The sequence below is a fragment of the Pagrus major genome, chromosome 8 (genome assembly GCF_040436345.1).
Source record: "Pagrus major chromosome 8, Pma_NU_1.0".
In the NCBI taxonomy this organism is placed as follows: Eukaryota; Metazoa; Chordata; class Actinopteri; order Spariformes; family Sparidae; genus Pagrus; species Pagrus major.
In genome coordinates, this window is record NC_133222.1 from 31,374,703 (window position 1) to 31,394,849 (window position 20,147).

The 20,147-nt window shown below is 43.0% G+C and overlaps 1 protein-coding gene across 1 annotated transcript in view; it reads left to right on the forward strand.

Annotated features, from left to right (window-relative positions):
- Positions 1-1,623: 1,623 nt before the first annotated feature.
- cdh13 (cadherin 13, H-cadherin (heart)) overlaps positions 1,624-20,147 on the forward strand; it is a 383,964-nt gene continuing 365,440 nt past the window's right edge. Inside the window, exon 1 of the mRNA XM_073472809.1 lies at positions 1,624-1,668. Within this exon, the coding sequence (XP_073328910.1) occupies positions 1,624-1,668 (45 nt within the window). The remainder of the gene's footprint in view (positions 1,669-20,147) is intronic.

A 20,147-nucleotide genomic window follows, 5' to 3' on the forward strand; every position in this document is an offset into this window, starting at 1 on the left:
CTTTTTCAGGCAACCAAACACATATTAGATTGGACAGGGCTCGTCACCCATCGCCCTGGTATTCCTATCATTTATCAGATGGAGACTGTCATAACACAGACTCAAAAGTCCATTTGTGGGAGCATGTTGTCTGTTATTAGCTGTGTGGTCAGCCCTTTGTGACCGTAGCATGAGCAGATGTCTGTCAAAACTAAACACGCCACCAACGCTTTTCTGCACTATATGGACACAGGCCCTAAAAAAGAGGTGATAGCTCTGATTGTTCTGCATTGATTTTGTCCATGAGTCAAACAGTGTTGTAAGTAAGCTTGTGATGAAAGACCAGAGGACCACATTACCCACAACTTAGCCACTAAGTGACATCACCGGAGACAATTTGTCACATTAGGTGGAGTTTCCTCTGGAGCCACAAAAGATTTTATAATACTTAATATATACACATATACATGTGCAGTAGTATTTCCCAAAACACACTTTAATGTGTGAAATTGGTGGAGTTACCCTTTAAGCTGATATTATCATTTGTAATGGATTGTGTGTGTGTGTGTGTGTGTGTGTGTGTGTGTGAGTGAGGGAGGGAGAGAGAGGGAGAGAGAGAGAGAGAGAGAGAGAGAGAGAGAGAGAGAGAGAGGTGCCCTGAGGCTGAGGTGCGCAAACACGACGGAAAAAGAAAAACGCTCCCGCTGACAAACAACCAAATAAAACCCCCCCACACACAAATTAACAATTCATTACAGGACTAGGAGGAAGGAAAAGCGGAGCTCATAATGAAAAATGAAGACTTGCCATGAATGTTTCAAGATAATAAAGTCAGGAATTATTCAGCAGACTGTAACCTATAGTCTTGTCAACAGCAGAGCTCTTCTGGAACCATTACGTGGGCTCAGACAGTAGTTTTATTATAATATCACACAATCCCGCTATCATCACTGAAGTTTCCTTCTCTCGGGGTGCCCTGCAGGCACCGCCGCTCCGTGTGCGTTCACACACGGAGCGCGTTTAATGGAGGCTTCCCGCGCGCCCTCACTCTCGCATTGAATATGAGATGATAGAAGCTGTAAATCACCTTTTTTGAAAAAAGAAGAAGAAGAAGGGGGGGGGGGTTATTGATGCTGGTGTAAGGGCTATAAACCTGTCTCATGATGAAGGGGGAGAATGACACCTGCATGTGATGGTGATGGATTCTCAAAAAGCTGCTGCTGCTGCTGCTGCACCTGCCGATCAGTCCAAACTCCAGTTAATGAACAGCATTAAAGGGATGCAGACCCTCAACTTAAACAGAGGCGAGCCCCTCTCCTCTCTCCCCCTCCTCCTCCTCGCCCTCTCCCTCCGTCTCAACTCCCTCCTCCGCCCCCACCCCACTGCCCTCCTCATAAATCTATTGGTTGTGGTCTCGGCTCCACTATCCAATGCTTTGCTGATCAGACTGCAGTTGTATTTGGGGGGGAAGTTGGCAGCTGGCGGCTCACAGCGAAAGGCTCTCCTCTCCTCTCCTCTCTTCTCCTCTCCTCTCTCCGGCGCTTGGACAGTGGAATTATGAGCAGAGCTGACCCAGCTTTCATCACCCTGTCTTGAATCTGCTTGTTTTTTTTTTTTTATTCCCTGAGAAACTGAAACACGACCATGGAGATTGGAGTCCGCATCCTCTTGGCTTTCCTCGTCCCTCAGGTAAGACAGGAGAGAGGTGTCTGAGTGTGTGTGAGGGAGAGAGAGAGAGAGAGATTTGGGGACATTTTCACCGGAACGCAGAGCGATCCGGCTCTTGTGGGGTTTTGGGGGTTTTTTTAAGGGAGGGAGGGGAAGCATCCGTCAGGTCTCGCTCGGGCTACTCATGGCGCAAATGGCTGGCTTGTCAAGTTTGTTCCGAGTCTCGCACATACAACACAGCGAGTCACCTGCGCTGCCACATCCGAGAGCAAGTTTATTACCCCGCTGTTTCAGTCCCCCCCCCCCCCCCCCCCCCCCCCCCCCTCTGCGCGCACGGCTGCCCGTGGTCTGTGGCACCGAGAGAGGGAGAGAGGAGTGTCGGAGGTCTGGTGATTCCGCTGCGATCACTTTCGGAATGCCTTCCCCACATTTTGAGAGAGAGAAAGAGAGAGAAAAAGGGAGAGGGAGAGAGAGGATGGAGGAGAGGAGGGCGAGAGAGAGAGAGAGAGAGAGAGAGAGAGAGAGAGAGAGAGAGAGTGAAGGGTGTAGGTTATGTCTATGTGCAAATCGCGGCTCCGGCTCTCTTGTCTCCAGCCGCATCTACATTCCGCTCAGCCACCAACTTGAACGTTTCTTTGGGCTTGTGTGTGTGTGTGTGTGTGTGTGTGTGTGTGTGTGTGTGTGTGGGAAGCACACAGGCGGATGGAGGAGAGAGATGGAGAGAGAGTGGGAGGGGGAGGAGGGGGGTGTGAGAGCAACAGAGAGAAAGAAAGAAAGAAAGAAAGAAAGAAAGAAAGAAAGAAAGAAAAAGGAGAGCTAACTTGGCTGCTCTGCCGTGTTATTTGTGGCGTCCTTCTGGGTATTTTGCTCAATCCATTGCTCTCCGTAGACTCGGACTCTCCCGGGATATTTAATAAAAGCCTTAATTCCCCACTGTGATAGAGCCACTCGTCCGTTTGATCTGACTTTAATATGCGGAGAGGGAGAGGTAACGGGAACAGCTGTTTCTGCCGCTCAACTCCCTTTAAATTGAGAAGTAAAGGCAGCTCCAATTTGATCGTTTTTATGACGCTTTTCTCCACTTTTGGGCTCCCGCTGAGGTGCCCTTGAGCAAGGATTAATGCGACTGCAGGGATGCTCTGCGCTGACCGCTCACCCGGGACAGAATGAACACGTATTCCCCTCACAGGATCAATACAAGTCAGCATTAAAGTTAGTCTGGAGAGGAAATTCAAACATATTTTTAATGATTACAATATTAATAAAGTCTGTTTGAAGCTTGAAAGGTGGCAGGGTCGGCCACATAAAAACAGGGTAAAACAGTATGAAATTGTGTTGTCCTCTGAGGTCAGTTTGTTTAGTCACAAAAACGTTTGTCTGTTTAGTTTGTTTAGACATAAAAACAAATCAGTCAATGAAGAGCTTTCCCTTCTTCACAAAAACTACATACTGCACCTTTAAATTGAGTACCAGGCAGCCATTTGATCATTTTTATGACACTTCTTTGCACCTTTTGCCTCAGTCAGCTCATCACCTGCCTCACTGAAGTGCCGCTGAGCAAGGATGAATCCAGCTGCAGGGATGCTCCTCTACTTTCTGCTTTGACCACTGACCCAGCACAGAAAAAAAAACATATTTTCTTCTAAAAAGATCAATACAAGTCAGCATTAAAGTCAACACCGCATGCTTAACTCTAATGACACTTCTCATGGCACGCTGCGAAGGTTTAAGCGGCAGCTAATTTTAAAATAACCTAGCTGAGACAATTTCCAAACACAGCAACGACGGGAGTGCCCCGAAGCGTGGCAGGCAAACAGCTCATTTGGGAAGCTCTGTGCTGTTCTGCTGCTTCTCATTCTCTCTCCCTCCTCTTTCGCTCTTTCTCTCTCTGGATGTATTGAGAGGCTGCAGACAACACAGCTCATTTGGCATTTCTTGTTTGACCTGTGGAGGCTTAGTGCACATTCTCTGCTGTGGATTATTCATTTTTAATTGGATGAGCCATCGGTTCACTTCCACGTTGTGGTTCGATCTTCTGATACGAGGCGATGATGATTCAAGCTAATAGTGCCTACAAAGAAATTATTTAACTCCATTCGTTATTGATTAGCCCCTGCCCTATCTTGCACAGGCCGCCCACATCTACACACACAGAGATGTGTTAGTAGAGTTCTGAGGATGCCTTACCATTGACTAGATTCATGCTACTCGTTGTCTTTTCATGCTGGATAGCGTGTATCTAAGGGCTCTGAGATTCATTGGAAGCTCTGGTTATCTCACTCGTCATTGTGTATTATATTCAAATTGGTATGTTTTTCTTAACAAAGCCATTCTTGGCAAACTTCCTATTTACTAATCTTCTCTTTTAAACTTGAAATATGTAAATCACAGTCTTCAGTTCCTTGACATTTTGTGATATTGTACCACTGAAAAGTTTTAGACATAAAGGAGACGTATTATGCTCATTTTTTGGCTCATAATTTTATTTTGGGATACTACTAGAATAAATTTAAATAGTTTAATGTTCAAAAAACACATAAATTTCCTCATACTGTCCAGGGCTTCGGCACTGTATTCCCCCTCCGTCTTAAACGCTCTGTTTTAAGGCCCCCCACCCGAATTCCCAGTCTCCTCTGATTGGTCAGCTCACACATGCCTGAGCACCGCTAACAACAGCAGAGTAGCTGTGCTAAATCAGTTCTTACATGCCAATCTAGCTGCTAGGTATAAATTATGCAAATGTGTGACATGGTGACATAATGTGATGTCACAAAGTCACAGAATTAAAGGCGGGACTACTGATGAGGCGTTTCAGGTGCAGTGTTTTCTGTAGGAGAGAGGAGCTTCTGTAGGCGTGGACTCTGACCTTTTTAACTTTGTAGATCTTTAACATAAAACACTGAAGGAAAGGGGTAAAAAAAAATGAAAAAGCATAACAGGTGTTAGAAAGTCACGATGTATTAATAGTGAAGAGAAGACACGTTTTGTCCACTAGAAGGGCAACCTAGAGGGCACTTTATAATGTTTTATTGCTTTATCGACCATGGGTGCAGCCAAGAGGGCACTTTTTTTCAAACAGGGGGGCAAAACATTGCCCTGCTGTACCCCCCTGAGTGCACCAGTGCTCAAACAATATGCCAAATCTTGAGCAGGATAGATGATGTATGGTGCTGATTAACAGGCTGACCCAGCTCCATGGGAGTATCTCCATCCCCCTGGCTGTCCTCACCAGAAGCGGTAGCTGTAAATAATTTGAATACGCCACATGTAAATGAATCCACAAAGCAAATACAGCACAGATTGATGCAAACCACTGAAAACTTCTGCCATATGGTAACGTTTTCCCCTCCAGTGATCCAACGCTCAGCTCTCCAGCTTGTTCACACACAAAACACATGCACATTTGTATTCAACATGTGAACACTACTCCACCTGACTCATCATCCACATGAAAACTGTAAGAACTGCCTCACTCCCCTCTCAGAATCCCAGGAACATCCAGCCTCGATATGTTATAGTGTGTGGGTTTGAACAAGGTGCTCATATTTATAGATGCTCAGGTAGGGAGCCAAGTTCCTCTGTACAATAAGCTGCCATACACACCCATCCCTCACATACAGCCACGTGTGGGCACACACACAAGCACTACCACCACCAGCAGCAGCAGCAGCAGCCCCCTCCTTGGCGATAAATCCCTGTTTTCCAAATGAAACGCTAAGCAGTCTCTCCGGGTGGAGCAATGATTCAGAATAAGCACAGCACAGCTGGGAGCTGCAGCTGCAAGGATTTTTATCCCCTTCCTTTTTCCTCCTTTTCCCACTTTAATTCCTCCTCCCTGTCTTCCCTCCTCTTTGTCTGTCTCGTATATTAGTTGGTGTTTTGTGTTTTACCCCCTCAGGTTTCACCTCCTCCTACCCAGTGAAACTAGTCTTTTAGCTTAATTAACCTGATTTACAAATCTTAATCCTCCCTTTTATTTCCTCAAAATCCTCAGTGTCACTCCCTCTCTCTGCTTCCTCTTCTCTACATCTCTCTCACGAGGAGACAGCGGATGACAGTTATACTCACAGTTTAAATTCTGGGCTGGCACCTGGGCGTGTCCACGGGAAGATTTGCTGTCATGGACGTTTATGGGCGCAGTGACCAACGGACTGTTAAAGTTCCTGTTTAAGCAGCAGCAGCCACCGAGAGAGGGACACAGATGGAGAGTGGAGGGAGTTCATGGTCTCAAGGAAGAATGTTTAAAATGTGGCGCTGACGACAGACAGTTGCCGTGGTGTCCTTGATGCTACATATATACACAAATACACATAAACACCTGGAGATGCCTGGCACCCTCACCTGGCCCTATAGGCAATTCATTGATCTAGAATTATCACAAAGAGAGCGGACAAGGCTGTTTCTGGTATGTCACCGCTTTTCATTATTTAAGAGTGCAGCAACAGGTGTGAGATATGAAAGCCCACACAAATAGGTGGAGGTCCTTGCTGTGCTCAATAATACCATACCCAATGACGTCAACCATTTCTTCATTTATAGGTAAAGCAATTTCACATCTACCGGGAGGTCTACTGTTCAGTCGTATCCCCCCCATATGCTTCCTGTGGTTTCCTCTTCCTGAACGGTCAACATGGAGCCATGTTATGAGCACTAGTTTCTAAGATGATTTGTCCTTTCAACGTGGACCCCAAGCTGAGGTCTTGTTTCGACCAAGAAAGCTTCTGCATTGAGGGATCCTTTCAGACCTGCCGTGCTGTTTCAACAATGGGCTTTTTGTAATGGAGCCTGGGTAAGGGGCAAAAGTATGATGCACCAAAAAAGCTAATGGTGATGTTAATGAGGAACGTCAGTCATTAAGGCAGAGTGATTTCTTTCTTTCCGTCTTCTGTTCTTTTGTCTGTCTTCCAGACCCTCGCTGGCGTTTCAGCTCCCATCGTCAAACTGCTGGAAGAAACGGTTAGAGTTCTGAAAAAGATTCGTGGAAGTTTGCAATTGAACAGCCTACAGAGACACGCAAACACTCAGAATAAAAGAGAGCATGAAATGGGTCAAATGAAAGTAGCCCAATACCAATCTAGATGTTGCTGTCTAAATGTACCCTGGTGTTTTTGTTGTTGTAAAAATTGGCTGGCGAATAGGCTCTTTAGTACGGTGCTTTGAGGTTTCACTCTCCTTCCCATACTTATTTTTGCTGTTCCTGTGCAGCCAACCACAGTCTGGACAGTGCTCTGTGGGGTGTTTTTTGTTCTTGATGGAAAATCTAACTCAGTAAATGAACAGACTGACAGACAGACACACACACACGCACATGCATGCACACCTAACCAGGACACAAGTTTCTAACCAGTGCTTGAAGTGAAAAAAAATAAGTGCTGGACTCATTCACATTGGCTTAGTTGTTGTGGAGGAGGATGCTCAAGCTGCCCACAGAGCGACCTGCCCTCCCAGATATTCCCAGTCTGTACTGCTCCGACTGTGTTGGCGTGTGTGCATCCCTGGATAGGCCTTCTTTCTCTCCCCTCTTCTTTTAGTTTATCGCACAAGGTACTTCAAGAACCTACAGAGAAATGCAGGCAGGCGATAATAGGAAGAGTCATGCAGTGCCCCCTGTTAAGGCAGTTTATTTAGGGCCATTATGAATCGCTGAGAGAAACTGATATGGTGAGGGCAGAGATGAGTACCGGCAGCTTGTGAGTAGTGCCGATGCACAAGAAAAAGTCAGGGTACGCCAAAGGGTAGAATGTAAAAGAGCTGCCACATGCTGTGTACATGTGAACATGAGCACCTGGTTAAATTTTAAAACGGGGGAGTAAACTTTTAAAAAGAAAGTTGTAATGTAAACACATTTTCTGCATTTTTGAAACCACATAACCTCTTGAATTAAGTCAAGAAACCTCCACCTGCACTCTAGATTAGTCAGATTGAGGGTCCTATGAAAACCAAGAATGGTGGGTAAAAGTGGGTAAACTCTTAATGTCTGCCGGTTAAACTGTCCAATGTTAAGAATGATAAACTCAGATCTCAACCCTCCACTACTAAAATCAACAAGCATAATGCAAAATATTACTAGCCATGTTAAATCATGAAGAGCAGACCCTTTGATTCAGCTCCTTTGCAAATGTCCAATCAGTGAGCTAACTGTCAGGGATCAGGTTTTTGGTTAGTTGTTTCCTCTTTTATTTATCAATCAGCAACCAGTTATAACAGAACCAACTCAAAGGGTAGTCCAAAAATGTTAGATTTTTCGATTACTTGTTTTTGTCAATTGCGAAAATTGGTAAAAATGATCATTGATATAGGATGCTTAAAACAGAGGTAGACATCGTTTCAACTTTCCCCCCTCCCAGCGGCCCTGTGGTATTACTGTTGGTGCCGCTGTCACAAACAGTGTAAGCAACATGGCTGCTCTGGCTACTGTTCAAAGCAAAAAACAACAGTAAGAATCACAATTTGGCCTCGAAACCCAGATCTCAGTGCTATGAAAAGGCAGAGTAAAACATCCATTTGTATTAATAAGTAGGTAGGTTTTGTTTACTGATCTAGTAGAAAGAAGGCTGGTTTTGAACAGTCTCAAGTCCTGCTGGTAATGGGGAACACATATCAGCAGGGGATCAACTTTGATATAATACCAACGCTCTCCATTGAGTGAATGCCCTTGTGTTCACTCTTGTTTCACCTCAGTTTCTATCACTCTCCCTCTTCACCGTCTTTACCTCCTCCATCGGGGGGTTCTTTTTCTTTTGCAGTGTAAAGTTTCCACAGTTATTCCAGTCGTTCCATCTTTACCTGGGGATGGCAACCAGGGAAAACAATGTCTCTTCCTGTTTTGGTTGCGCAGTGGTAGATGCTTTTCCTTTGTGCCGTGATGCTGCATTCATTTCCCGTCCCGGGGGGCAGCCTTAATAAGCACGGTGAACGCGAGGTGTATAGGGAACCAATCGATACGCAGATTTTTCTTTCATTTCTTTGTGGGGAAGGTATGATGAAAAGCTTATTTTTAAGGAGACAGGAAAGTGGGGAAACAAAAACAAAACTTTGCTCCCTCTAATTGAAAAATGGGGCCTATGCTCTTGCACCGTTTTGTTTTTTTAACGGTGAAGTCTGAAACAGAGACTTACCAGGGAGTTTTTTAAAAATGTGTCGGTGTGTTCCCCTGTGACTCTGGTTGAGCAGCTGCGCTGTAATAGGCTATAAGGTTAAACACTATCTTAACTCCACTGTGGTAGGTTGTGACCTTTGAGGGAAACACAGTCTTCTTCAATCTTCTCTCCCTCGACGTCGCCGCCGCGCTCTCCCGAGGAAGGGAGTGGATGAGAGGAGGATGAAGCGAGGGACGATGACGGATAGAGATAGTAAGAGTACCAATTATAGTAAATATGTACCCTTAGCGCGCCATTAGCATCAGCTCGTATTTGACATAAATGGTCTAATTATGCAAAACGCCAGTGGACACTGCATGGTGTGATCGTGTAATGTTGCCAGGCGGGAAAAAAAGGGGAGAACACCCTGCGTCCTAGGAGAGTGGATTAATGGCTTATTTGTAAGTACTGATTAGTTTTAGTAGCTGTGAAGAGTTTAGTTTAGTTTATTAAGATCCCCATTAGCTTTTGCAAGGCAGCAGCTATTCTTCCTGGGGTCTTTCATTTACATAAGTGACCAATACAAACCCTCAACAAACAACACATACTTAATACATAAAAACAAAAATACATACAGAAAACACATACTTAATACATACACATACAAACAAAACATCCAAGACAAACACCTAACAGACATTACCAGCTCCTACATTCAATCACTACACAACATTTACTATGTATCCTGTCACACAGGGATGCCAAGACCCAATTTACAGATTTATACTAATGGTTAAAATTACGATCCAAATAATAATCTCTTAGTTTCATTTTAAAACTAACCATGTTTCTTTGTTGTATAACATAATTCGGAAGGGCATTCCACTCCTTCATAGCTCTATATAATACTGTACATTGAGAAAGTGCCCTGGGTAAAATAAAATAACCTCCAGCAGCATGTCGAGTTGAGTAATTATGTATGTCTGAACTAAAAGATAATTTTCTATAAAAAATATGTGGCATTTTAGTTGTTATAATATTTCTAAGAAATACCATCAACAAATATGACAATCTGTGCTTAACATCCAGCCAACAAAGACTGGCATGCATTTGACAAATATTCGACCTTATTCCACAAGTAAGTGCAACACGTGCTGCTTTGTTTTGTATAAGTTGCAGTTTTCTGATGTTGGCTAGTGAGGTATTGGACCAAACAACTGTACAATAATCCATATGTGACAAAACCAGTGCTTGAATGACTTGTTTAGTAATATGTACTGTTAGATATTTAGAGCATCTCCTAATCATTGAAAGAATGTTTCCAATTTTGGTTATTATCCTCCTAATATGCATGTCCCATGATAGTGTATGATCTATGATAATTCCTAATAATTTTACCTCTTTCACTTGTTTGATTAATTGATTATTGATCATAACATTAAGCTCTGAGTTTGAACGCAATGAATAGTTTGATCCAATAACCATAGTAGTTGTCTTTGACACATTCAAAATTAGTCCATTGCAGCTAACCCACTCAGAAACCAACTTCATTTCTTCACTTAGATTTCTATTTAATTCATCAATAGTTCCTTCAGCTAAATAAATTGTTGTATCATCGGCATACATTGTCATGCGAGCTGTTTTTAATGCCAAGGGAAAATCATTGGTAAAAATTGAGTACAACAGAGGTCCAAGGCGACAGACAAACGCACACAGACACACACACAAACACACACACTCACACGAGGCCTTAGTAACCATGTGTGAAGGACACAGAGGTACAATGTGATGCTGTCCCTCGAGTTGATCACACTTTCAATTCAGTTTGTTCTCTTGTCAATTCTGCGGTCAGACGAGCAAATGAACAAGCACTCAAATAAAGCGGGTGTCAGACAGACAAAGAGCCATATAGATGAGATAGAGATAAGGGCTGCAAAAAAAGCCCCCAAAAGAACAATCCCCTGACGACCACACACTTAAGTCTGCGCGCGTGAGGAAGAGCGATGCTGTTAACACCCCTCCTCTCTCAGTTTCGCAGCGTCCCTGCCTCTTCCTTCTCCTCCTCCATCCGCTCTCATAACACTCTCTGTAACACATTACAGATATTCATGAGTTATTCACCCGCTCTGTTCGTCTGTCTCTTCGCCACACTCGCAAACATCCAGATATGTCCTCCCCTCTCTTTTCCCTGTCTCAGACAAAAGCACAGGCTCGAGCCTACATTTGGCAGGAGGCACAAATGTCTTTTTTCAGCGCGACTCCTCTCTTTTGCCATGGAGTGTGTGTGAAGCCGCCAGCAGCACAGTGGGAGTATTCATGTGAAAGGGCTGGTACTGCGGGGTCCCAGCTCTTCCGCAAGAGTAGTTTTGCTCATCATAGTAGCAGGCGATAATATTGTGAGTTGTATTAGAGTGCTGCAGATCATTCTTGAGTCATGGATAAGAGCCACTTAGCACAGGTATTTGAATAGCTACATTTTCATCACTGAATTTATTGTTAATTGTAACCAAAGGGTTAATAGATGGAGATGCCAGCTGCACTTGATCTATTTTTCACGAGTGTATTGGTAGATGAGTTGCTCCATAGCTGTGTTTCTGCAGGGAGATGGGTCTGACTATAGTGGTGCATCCCTTAATTCAAAATGCTAATATGTTATTAACTTTAGTGTAATAGGCATCTCGGCGTGGAAACACACCACCAGGTTTCAGCTTAGCTTAAAATTTGGATGAACACCTAAAAGAAGATGTCTGTGGTTTATTTTTGCCATTCTTGTTTCATTTGAGGTCCTCAGCGTAGAATTGTTTTTCAGGGTGGCACCTAAAGAGTTTAATGAGTTCTAGAAATCACTGAGCGTTTATCTGTACACTCAGTGGAGAGTATGTGAAGCATGTCCTGCGGTATGCTTACCTTGCTCTACTCCCAATAGATTTCTACCTCCAGCATACTAATATGGAGTTTTTTGCTCAAAATGCAGCTAAAGTAGAAACTCAACTTATTAAAATCATTTAAAAAAATGCTTGTCTTTGACCTTGGTCGAAACCAATGTTCAGCCCAGATTATCTGGTAAGGGGTTTGCAGATCCATATGTAAACCTTCTGAACTGCTTGCAGAGTGATCTGGCCCGCCCCAATTAAGTTATGGTATTGATGACACATTTCAATAGGATAAAAATGAACTGATGACATTTTATATCCAACAGGTCAAAGGTCAACTTCACTGTGATATAATGTTCGGAAAACACTTTTCTGGCCATTATTCAACACCATAGCTCAGGAACAGGAGGGGAGATTGTGACCATTTTTCACACTGAGTCCAACACTGAGTTGGTGACACTAATCATGGTTGCCCACCTTCAAACTGTGGTGATTAGATCTTTTGTGCTGTCAGATTGAACATGTGTGTGAAGCATCCACGCTGGCTGGAATTTGACCGTTTTTGTTTCTCTCAATGAACTTATACACTAACAGAGATAGCAGCAGACCACCACAAGCTCAGTGGTTTTGCTGACATTGAGCAGATGTGACGAAGCTCTCTATCACTCCTCCGTAAGAAATAGTCCCTAAGTGATGTTTCTCACTTGAAATTAACTATAGTCATAACTTCCACTTTGCTGAGAACTACTCTTAATACTTTTTATTGAATTCCCTCAAAGTTGTACTACGTGTATTGAATGAGCCTGGACAGACATGGATGTAATTAACCTGTCGGAGTGACTGCTTCTGCCAGTCTGAGGTCAACTCAAGCTGTCATTTCCTCTAGTATGTGAAGTAAATTAGGTCTCCAAACTAACAAACATTCATGGCCTGGAGGCAAAAAGTACTATGCTTGATAGATATGACAGTTAAAATCTCACCTCCAGTTCTCGCCGAAGAAAAGAAAACCAATGCTGACTGTGTCTCCCCAAACATTTCCTCATCCAGACACATTTAGCCTTGTTGTTGCATCAATTCAGCCTCCATTTTATTCACATATGCTTCCCCATGAGATCACAAGAGATGGCGCATATTCGAGATCAGAGAGAAGAACATCTGTGAAGTCAAACAACTACTTTACAGTGAAGAAGTTTTACAGACAACCTCATCTTTTATTCTGATGCCAATCAAATTAAATTGTTATTACAGTATGGCGCTGATATAAAAACAGAAAGAGAACCAGCTGTGCTGAAATGCAATCCAGCGTTTAAACTCTGAAGTGAATCCAAACTTTATGTGTTTCAGCATTTGTCCTCAGCTGTGTTAGAAAGTTGTCGATTCAAGCGTTGCATCTACATTGCAGTGTGTCGTTGCATACATACATACACATGCAAACATACACATTTGATTTGCAAATGTCTGACAGAATAGAAGATTAGTTGATGGCAGAGAATTGCCTCATGCTGATTAATCATGAATGTTGTTTGGGGTGCATTCTGTATGCACACAAACACAAACACTCACAAGCACAGGTTATTTCTGTTGAGAAGTGCACTCAGAAAAGCTTCTCTAAACCGCTGTGACTGTTAGATTCTTTCCAACAACAATTCTTTGTTGACACTTGTTTTTAATGCGCTATTTTCCATTTGATTCAGAACTGATCCCAGGGTTAGTGTTAGGAAAACACATCAGGTGCTGTGTTACTGTAGCAGATAAACAGCGATGCATTCTTTTCCTGCAGATATCAAGGTGGCTGAGAACGCTACATTTAGTCTGAAACCTGGATAATCATACAAGATGTTCCATCACCTTGACTTTAACATTGTTTCCAAAGCTCTGGTGGAAACTGATCCTCTGATGTGCCACTTTACTCTCGGAGCATGTGATGTGGTTGTTTGAAGGCGTCGGCCCTACTTTTTCATTCTCTCCCAACATGACTCTGGGGTTTTTCACTTCACTCCATGTTCAGCAAGAGTCTTTGAAGTAATCAAATCCCTCACTGCTGTTGAACGGAACTGATAGCTGAGAAGGTCTTCCTGACTTTTACAAGAAAATCACTCTAGCTTACTCATATTAACCTCCTTTCTCTTTGCTGCTCAGCCGCGTTTCTTCGCCCATCTTTCTTTTCATCTGCTCACTACCTATTCTCGCATGTCTCTCTCGTCTTTTCCTTCCTCCCTTCAGTCGTCAGGTAATCCACACAAGATCGCGTGAGCAGTTACAATCTTCTCTCCCTGTATGTTCACTCCCATTCGCGCTTATCCCTGCTTCAGTGTTACAGGAGACTTCAGGCGGGAGAAATATTTGACCTGTGAGAAGAAATCAATGTTCTTGTCTGCACTGATCCATGCAGTACCCCCTCTGCTGCCTAGATGGCGACAAAATGCCAGATATTATTGAAAGGGAAATCAAAGATAATTGCTCACTCAGATCCAGTCAGTATTCAAACTCTGTGTGTGTGCACGTTTAGGTCTTTATGCATGTTTCCTCTTACATTTATGCCAGCGTGGTCCTTGGAAAGAGTGTTTTGCAAAAGTGCTTTATAGCGGCAGAGTGGCCATTTACACTCCTGAACCTTGCTGTCAAGAAACAGACAGGGACTGAAGGACTCATTTGAAGCGAGCACACAAAGCACTATACGCAGGCAGGTCGCTTCAAGGCAATTAGAAAAGCTCTTCCCACTTATTGCTTTTGATGTCAGCGTGTGAGGGAATGAGAGAGCCAACTTTTGCCTGCCACTGACAGAGAGGGCTGCCACTTCAGTTGAATTCCTTTAGACACAATTAATGTCGTCCCCCATTCAGAGGTTTATCTCATATTAATGCAGGCAAGGCCAAGGCTTTGAGCGTACAAATGAATTAAATGAAGGGGCAAAAAGAATTAAGCGGAAAAAAAGCCAAGCCAAAACGGACACTATTAGATTGGTAATGACAGTTTCACACACTGGTTTGACTGTATTCTTGAGCAGTTTCAAGCTCTCTTTGAGTGGCATCCTGATGATCCTCACTTTGATGTTACTTTCATGCAATATTTAGGCCAAGGATCGTTGTCGAGCCGCTGTGTATGACACTTTCAATACATCCCGGTTTCTGTATGTACACAGTGAAGAGCTTTCTTCATTTCAAATAAAAGGATTCTCATCTACAAAGCTGCCTCTTCCCATTGCTCTGATGGCACAGACAAAAGGCCTACTTGCGAGTATCGTTAGTCGTTAAGAGACCAAAGGCTATTTCTGGGGGAAATGAAACGTTGTGGGGACTTAAAAGACAGATGTGATGGGTTTTGAGATGATACAGAAATCTCTTTGATCAACCTGTCTTGTGTTCTCCATCAATAATCCAACTCGCACTGAGAGCGCTTCCGAGTGCCTGGCCTACCACCTAAACAACCACGTGATGTCTTTTTAAGACTTCTAGTTTTTTCATCCCAACTTTTACCTTGTTGAAAATGCGTTGGTCTATTCACTCGGTGCGCTTTGTCTGTGCTTCATTATCAAATCCATTCCACCTTTTTAATTGGGATAATTTCCAAATTAAAGAAACTCCATAACAAGTTTTCATTGCTGCCTCGCATCCAGGCAGGTTGACACATAGCACACACACACGGGCACACTGCTCAGGGGTAAGTAGTCAGTGATGCCTGAATGCCAGGCAGCTGAGTTTAGGTGGGGTCACATACTGTCACCACAAAAAAGCCTTGGTCAAAGAGAGTAAACTCGGTGGGAAGAAGGGAGAGATAACAGGAAAAAGGGAAAGTAAGGGAGAGAAAGAAAGGAACAAAATGAAGAGGAAAAGAAGGAACAAGTGAACTAAACAAAAAAGGGTGAAGGATATCCAGGTAGAGGGGAGCTCTAGCTGTAAGCTTTTATTTGTTATTAATATCTCTAAATCCTTTAAATGTTACTGTAATGCCCCTATTACATTAGTTGATACAACTGGGCACCTGATAATTGGGTCAATTGAGTCAGGTTATGAAATGTATTCAATAAAGAACAGCAAAAGCACATTTCATATGTATTTCTAGCCAAATAAAGTCTATATATTAGGGACCTGTGCCACAGAGCTATTATGAATTAGTCATCAAATACATTTCAATACTTACCAGAAACCAGAAACCAGAAACCCCCAGAAACTTGCTTCCTACGCCCATGACCGTAACAACCATGTGGTGTGTAAACTGCCCATTAGCTTCCAATTGTATATGTTGCCCATGTGTATCCATACTCTACCTACTATTTGCATAAACTTTAATCTAGAGGGACCCTTCTGAGTTCCAGGAATTTGTCCTGCAGACCTGAAGTAATTAAAACATAGAGTTAGGGCACGGAGCTCTCAATCCATTTGGATAAGTGCTTGGACAGCTTTTAGCAAGCACACTAAAGGGCTTTTGGTGATGTTGGTTCTGCTGTGAAGCTCATGGGAAGGCTGAGGCGGCTGTAATGAAGGCAAAAGATGAGACTGTGGCTTTGACTAACCTGGCAAGGTGAGCGCAGTTATTTCCATAGAGACACTGCATCCATCCCCTCACACACATGCTGTGACTAATTCCAACAACTGAAAAATGCATGGTTGTCAAGAAAGCAAGGCTGATTATCAACTCACAAAAGTATTATACCAAGTTTTCACCTGACGGCAGTGATATGCACCCATAATTTAAGAGCTGGCCTCCGCCCTTCTCATTATCCAAACTTCGCCTCTCTTATCAGCTATAGGGGAGCTGCAGCCATGCTATAGGCTTCCTGCTGCAGAGATTCTCTGAGGAGCGAGCTGACTGGATTTGATTTTCATTAGGATTGCATGTCTTCACTGTCACATCCTCTCCCCACCTTGCACGCTTTACTGGACACAATTTTCCGCTGTGGTGGCCCCCATACTGACGGCTTGGTTTTTCATGCCGCAGTAGAGTCACACCGGGTGGCCGGTTATCAGTGCATTCACCATTACAGGGACCCGTGTGGTTGACCTGCTCAAAGAGGGCTTTTCTGCCTTTCCTGGAGTCCCACTAGGAGATACGCTCTGCTGCTGTGCCGGGACAAGCCACCTACAGAATTACAGGAACTCTAGCGGCTGTCACAAGTCAAACAGTGTACTGCACCGACCTGGGATGTGTAGGTCACACACATCGCACGCGCACACACACTGTTGACAGTTGAAGGCTGAGACAGTGCAAGCTGCTGATGTTACTGCTCCGCAGAGGGTTTGCGAGATCGATGGGAGATAATTATTTCTAATGGAGCCAGAGGAGAAAGGAGAGTGTCCTTTTCAGCCAAAGCCTCTGTGTGTGTGTGTGTGTGTGTGTGTGTGTGTGTACACATGGCACCTGGAGTATTTGAGTAAGACATTTTTTCTTTGGGAATTAATTAACCACAAAATGAAGGGACTGGCCATTTGTGATATTACATATCCTCTATGCCAAAACTGTCAACCTTCAGATTTAAAAGTCAAACGCTAAAAATAAATGTGTCAATAAGTTATGAAACTCACATTTTCTCTTAGTGTCAGTTTCCCCATTGGCATACTTCCCATTTCAGATTGGTGGTGGATGCAAATTGTGTTTAATAGTCAGATTTTTACCCAAAATTACACATTATCGGTGAGATTATCCATCCCATTTTAACTGGTTTGTAAGAGAAGACATACCAACATATGTCTCATTTGATTTTTCACAACAAAACAATAACCAGCATGAGTTATTCATATTCACTAACACTTTAGATTTCCAGTTAAGGCTGTGCTTTGCCTTCTTTGAGAGTATCTTTATCTCCAGAGCTTCACAGCAACTTATGTTTGGGTATTGAGGACAAGAACATGCACGCTCGTTACAGCTGCAGTGTGTTCCCACCAAGAGAGGACATGGGCTTAAATTAACATGGCTCTCTTCCTGTGATTTATGATGTTCTGCCTTGGCCTAGTATGGCTCCCTCACAGTGCAGGCAGCCTCTCGCTGTCTGTTGCAGACAGCTACAGTATGTCACCGTGCTCACACAGCCTAGACATTTTGTAAAACACACGCACACACGCACACACACACACACACACACACACACACACACACACACACACACACACACACAAAAAGTCAGAAACATTCTCATGTGATACACTAATTATGGTGGAAACTATGGTTATTCTGCTAAATTTGTGTACATATACTTGATGGTACTGCACATGGATAAATTACTGATGTGGTAAATTGTGGTTCAAGTATCCTATAAACCATTTTGTGAAGTATTGGTCTTGCAGAGAGTTAGATTAGGCAATTGATTCCACTCAATTTTGTAAAGTTTAGTTAGGGGGGGATGGTTAGCTTAGCTTACTGTAAAGACTGGAAGCAGGGAAAAACAGCTTGTTTGGTTCGTTCCAAAGTAAAATAATCCACATAGTTCCAGCACCTTTAAAGAAGTAATATGAGAGTTGGCCACCTGTTGAATTTGTACTCTGAACCATTCAGTGATGGAGAGGTTGTTTTGTCTCCACAGTGTACAAATCTGTGCAGTGCTGGCTGCATTGAACAGCATAAACTACATGACTCTGTTTATGTCTGGGTATTTTGTCAACACAGGTCTTCAGGTCAAGACTCAAGTGCTGTCCACTTACATCTGAGGAGAAAAAACATTCCTTTGAGGACAACAATGTAAACATCTTGGCCAGAGAAGACAGATGGTTTGAAAGAGGAGAAAAGGAATCCATCTTTGTCAAACTGGAACGACTGTCTTTGAACAGAGGACTTAGCCTACAAGACAGCACTTACCACTGAGAATCTTCATCGACCTTAAAAAAAATTCTTTCATATTGCATTTAGAGCTCAGTAATCCATACAATACATCTTGTGTGTTTAATATGTAGAAAATGAACTTTAGAAACTACAGTACAAAGGAGTCTCTAGCCTAGAAGTAGTCTAATGCATAACTCTGTAAATGCACAACTTATTATTTTCATTAGATTTAACATGCTAAAAAGTGAGCTTTTAGGGTGCTGGTGGAATCATTAGCAGAGATCACCTTACGTCAGGAAAAGGATGGAAAGAAACAGACTAACTAGGGAACCAGTTTCAGCTCAAATGACGAGCAAACAGTGTAATAAGCTTGTAATGGAGCAGAATAATGTACAGATAAAGGCAGGAATACCAGTGCTTGTGGCTACGGCCATTCAGAGCAGTAAGCAGCAGCGACAGCAGTGTTGAGCAGTGGCACTTCAATCAGATAACATGGTGTGTTCTCTGCTACAGACATCATACAGTAGTGAGCAGTTAAGGAAACTGGAGGATTTTAAAGCTGCAAGAGCACAAAGTCACTTGAGAGGGGGAGGTAAGAATATTCAAACTGCTTAATATGTTGTGGGTGTGTGTGTGTGTGTGTGTGTGTGTGTGTGTGTGTGTGTGTGTGTGTGTGTGTGCGTGCGTACGTGCGTGCGTGCGTGTGTGTGTGTGTGGACTGCTTTACTCAAACACCTCGTAGGCCTTTGATTCTCTTTCTCACCTGGGCTCAGCACAAACTATGAAACAGTACAAAGTAAACATTGTACTTGAGCTTTAATAGCGTTGCTCTCTGAGGCAGAGGACTCAACTGTTGTAATTCTCAAATAACTTGTTGTTAATAAGGAGACTGCAGCGTTCACCACCGGTACTGAGTTTTATTCTAAACATTAACTAACCAAAACACTTAGAAAAGGTAATGCATATGTCAAGTGTTTGACTCCACCGTGGGCTCTTCGTGATGACTCTCAACATCAAAAGCACAGGCAATTTATTCTCTCTCTTAGTCTGAATGTGAAGAGGCGCTAGCACTTAACTTTGTTTTTGCAGTGGGTGGGTGGAAGCTGCTTCTGCTGTTCTATGCTCAAGTTGGAAAGTAACTTAGCCAAGAAGTGATAATGACTGTGTGGGTGAGCAGACAATCAAATGATGTTGCCAAAATGAGAAAGAATACGATGTAGGTTATGAGCCTTTATCCAGTTTTTTTTTATTATTATTATATGAGAATAAGAGTTCAGAAATCATACCATCCCTGGAATCTTTGTTTAATCAAAAGTGAAGTGGGCTAAAAAAGGTGGTATGGTAGTATATTATATTCTTAAAATGTTGTGCGCAAATATAAATGTTGCTGAATGGAGTGCAGATCAGACCAGTCACACTGGGAATTAGAATTCAGTACTTCAGCTCTTTTTTTTTTTTCTTGTTCTTTTTTAACTCAGAGATGGACACTTGAGCTGCCAACTCATACTTCAGGCGCACTTAAGGTGCAAATGAATTGACTTCAGGCATGGATTGGAGCTCTTAAAAGAGTACACTGATGTAGAATTTCACTCCTACAACCTTGTCTGACTCATAAAATATATATAAAAGAAAACTCTATCAAAATCAATCGAGCAGAACCAGAGATTCATTATTCATTCACCTTCATTATCCATAATGCAACTGAACGGCCAACAGTTCAGTGAGATATTTGTGTGGGTTACTGTATGTTAGTAGCAGCTCATGTAGCCTCAGGCTACGATGTCTGGTAAGCACA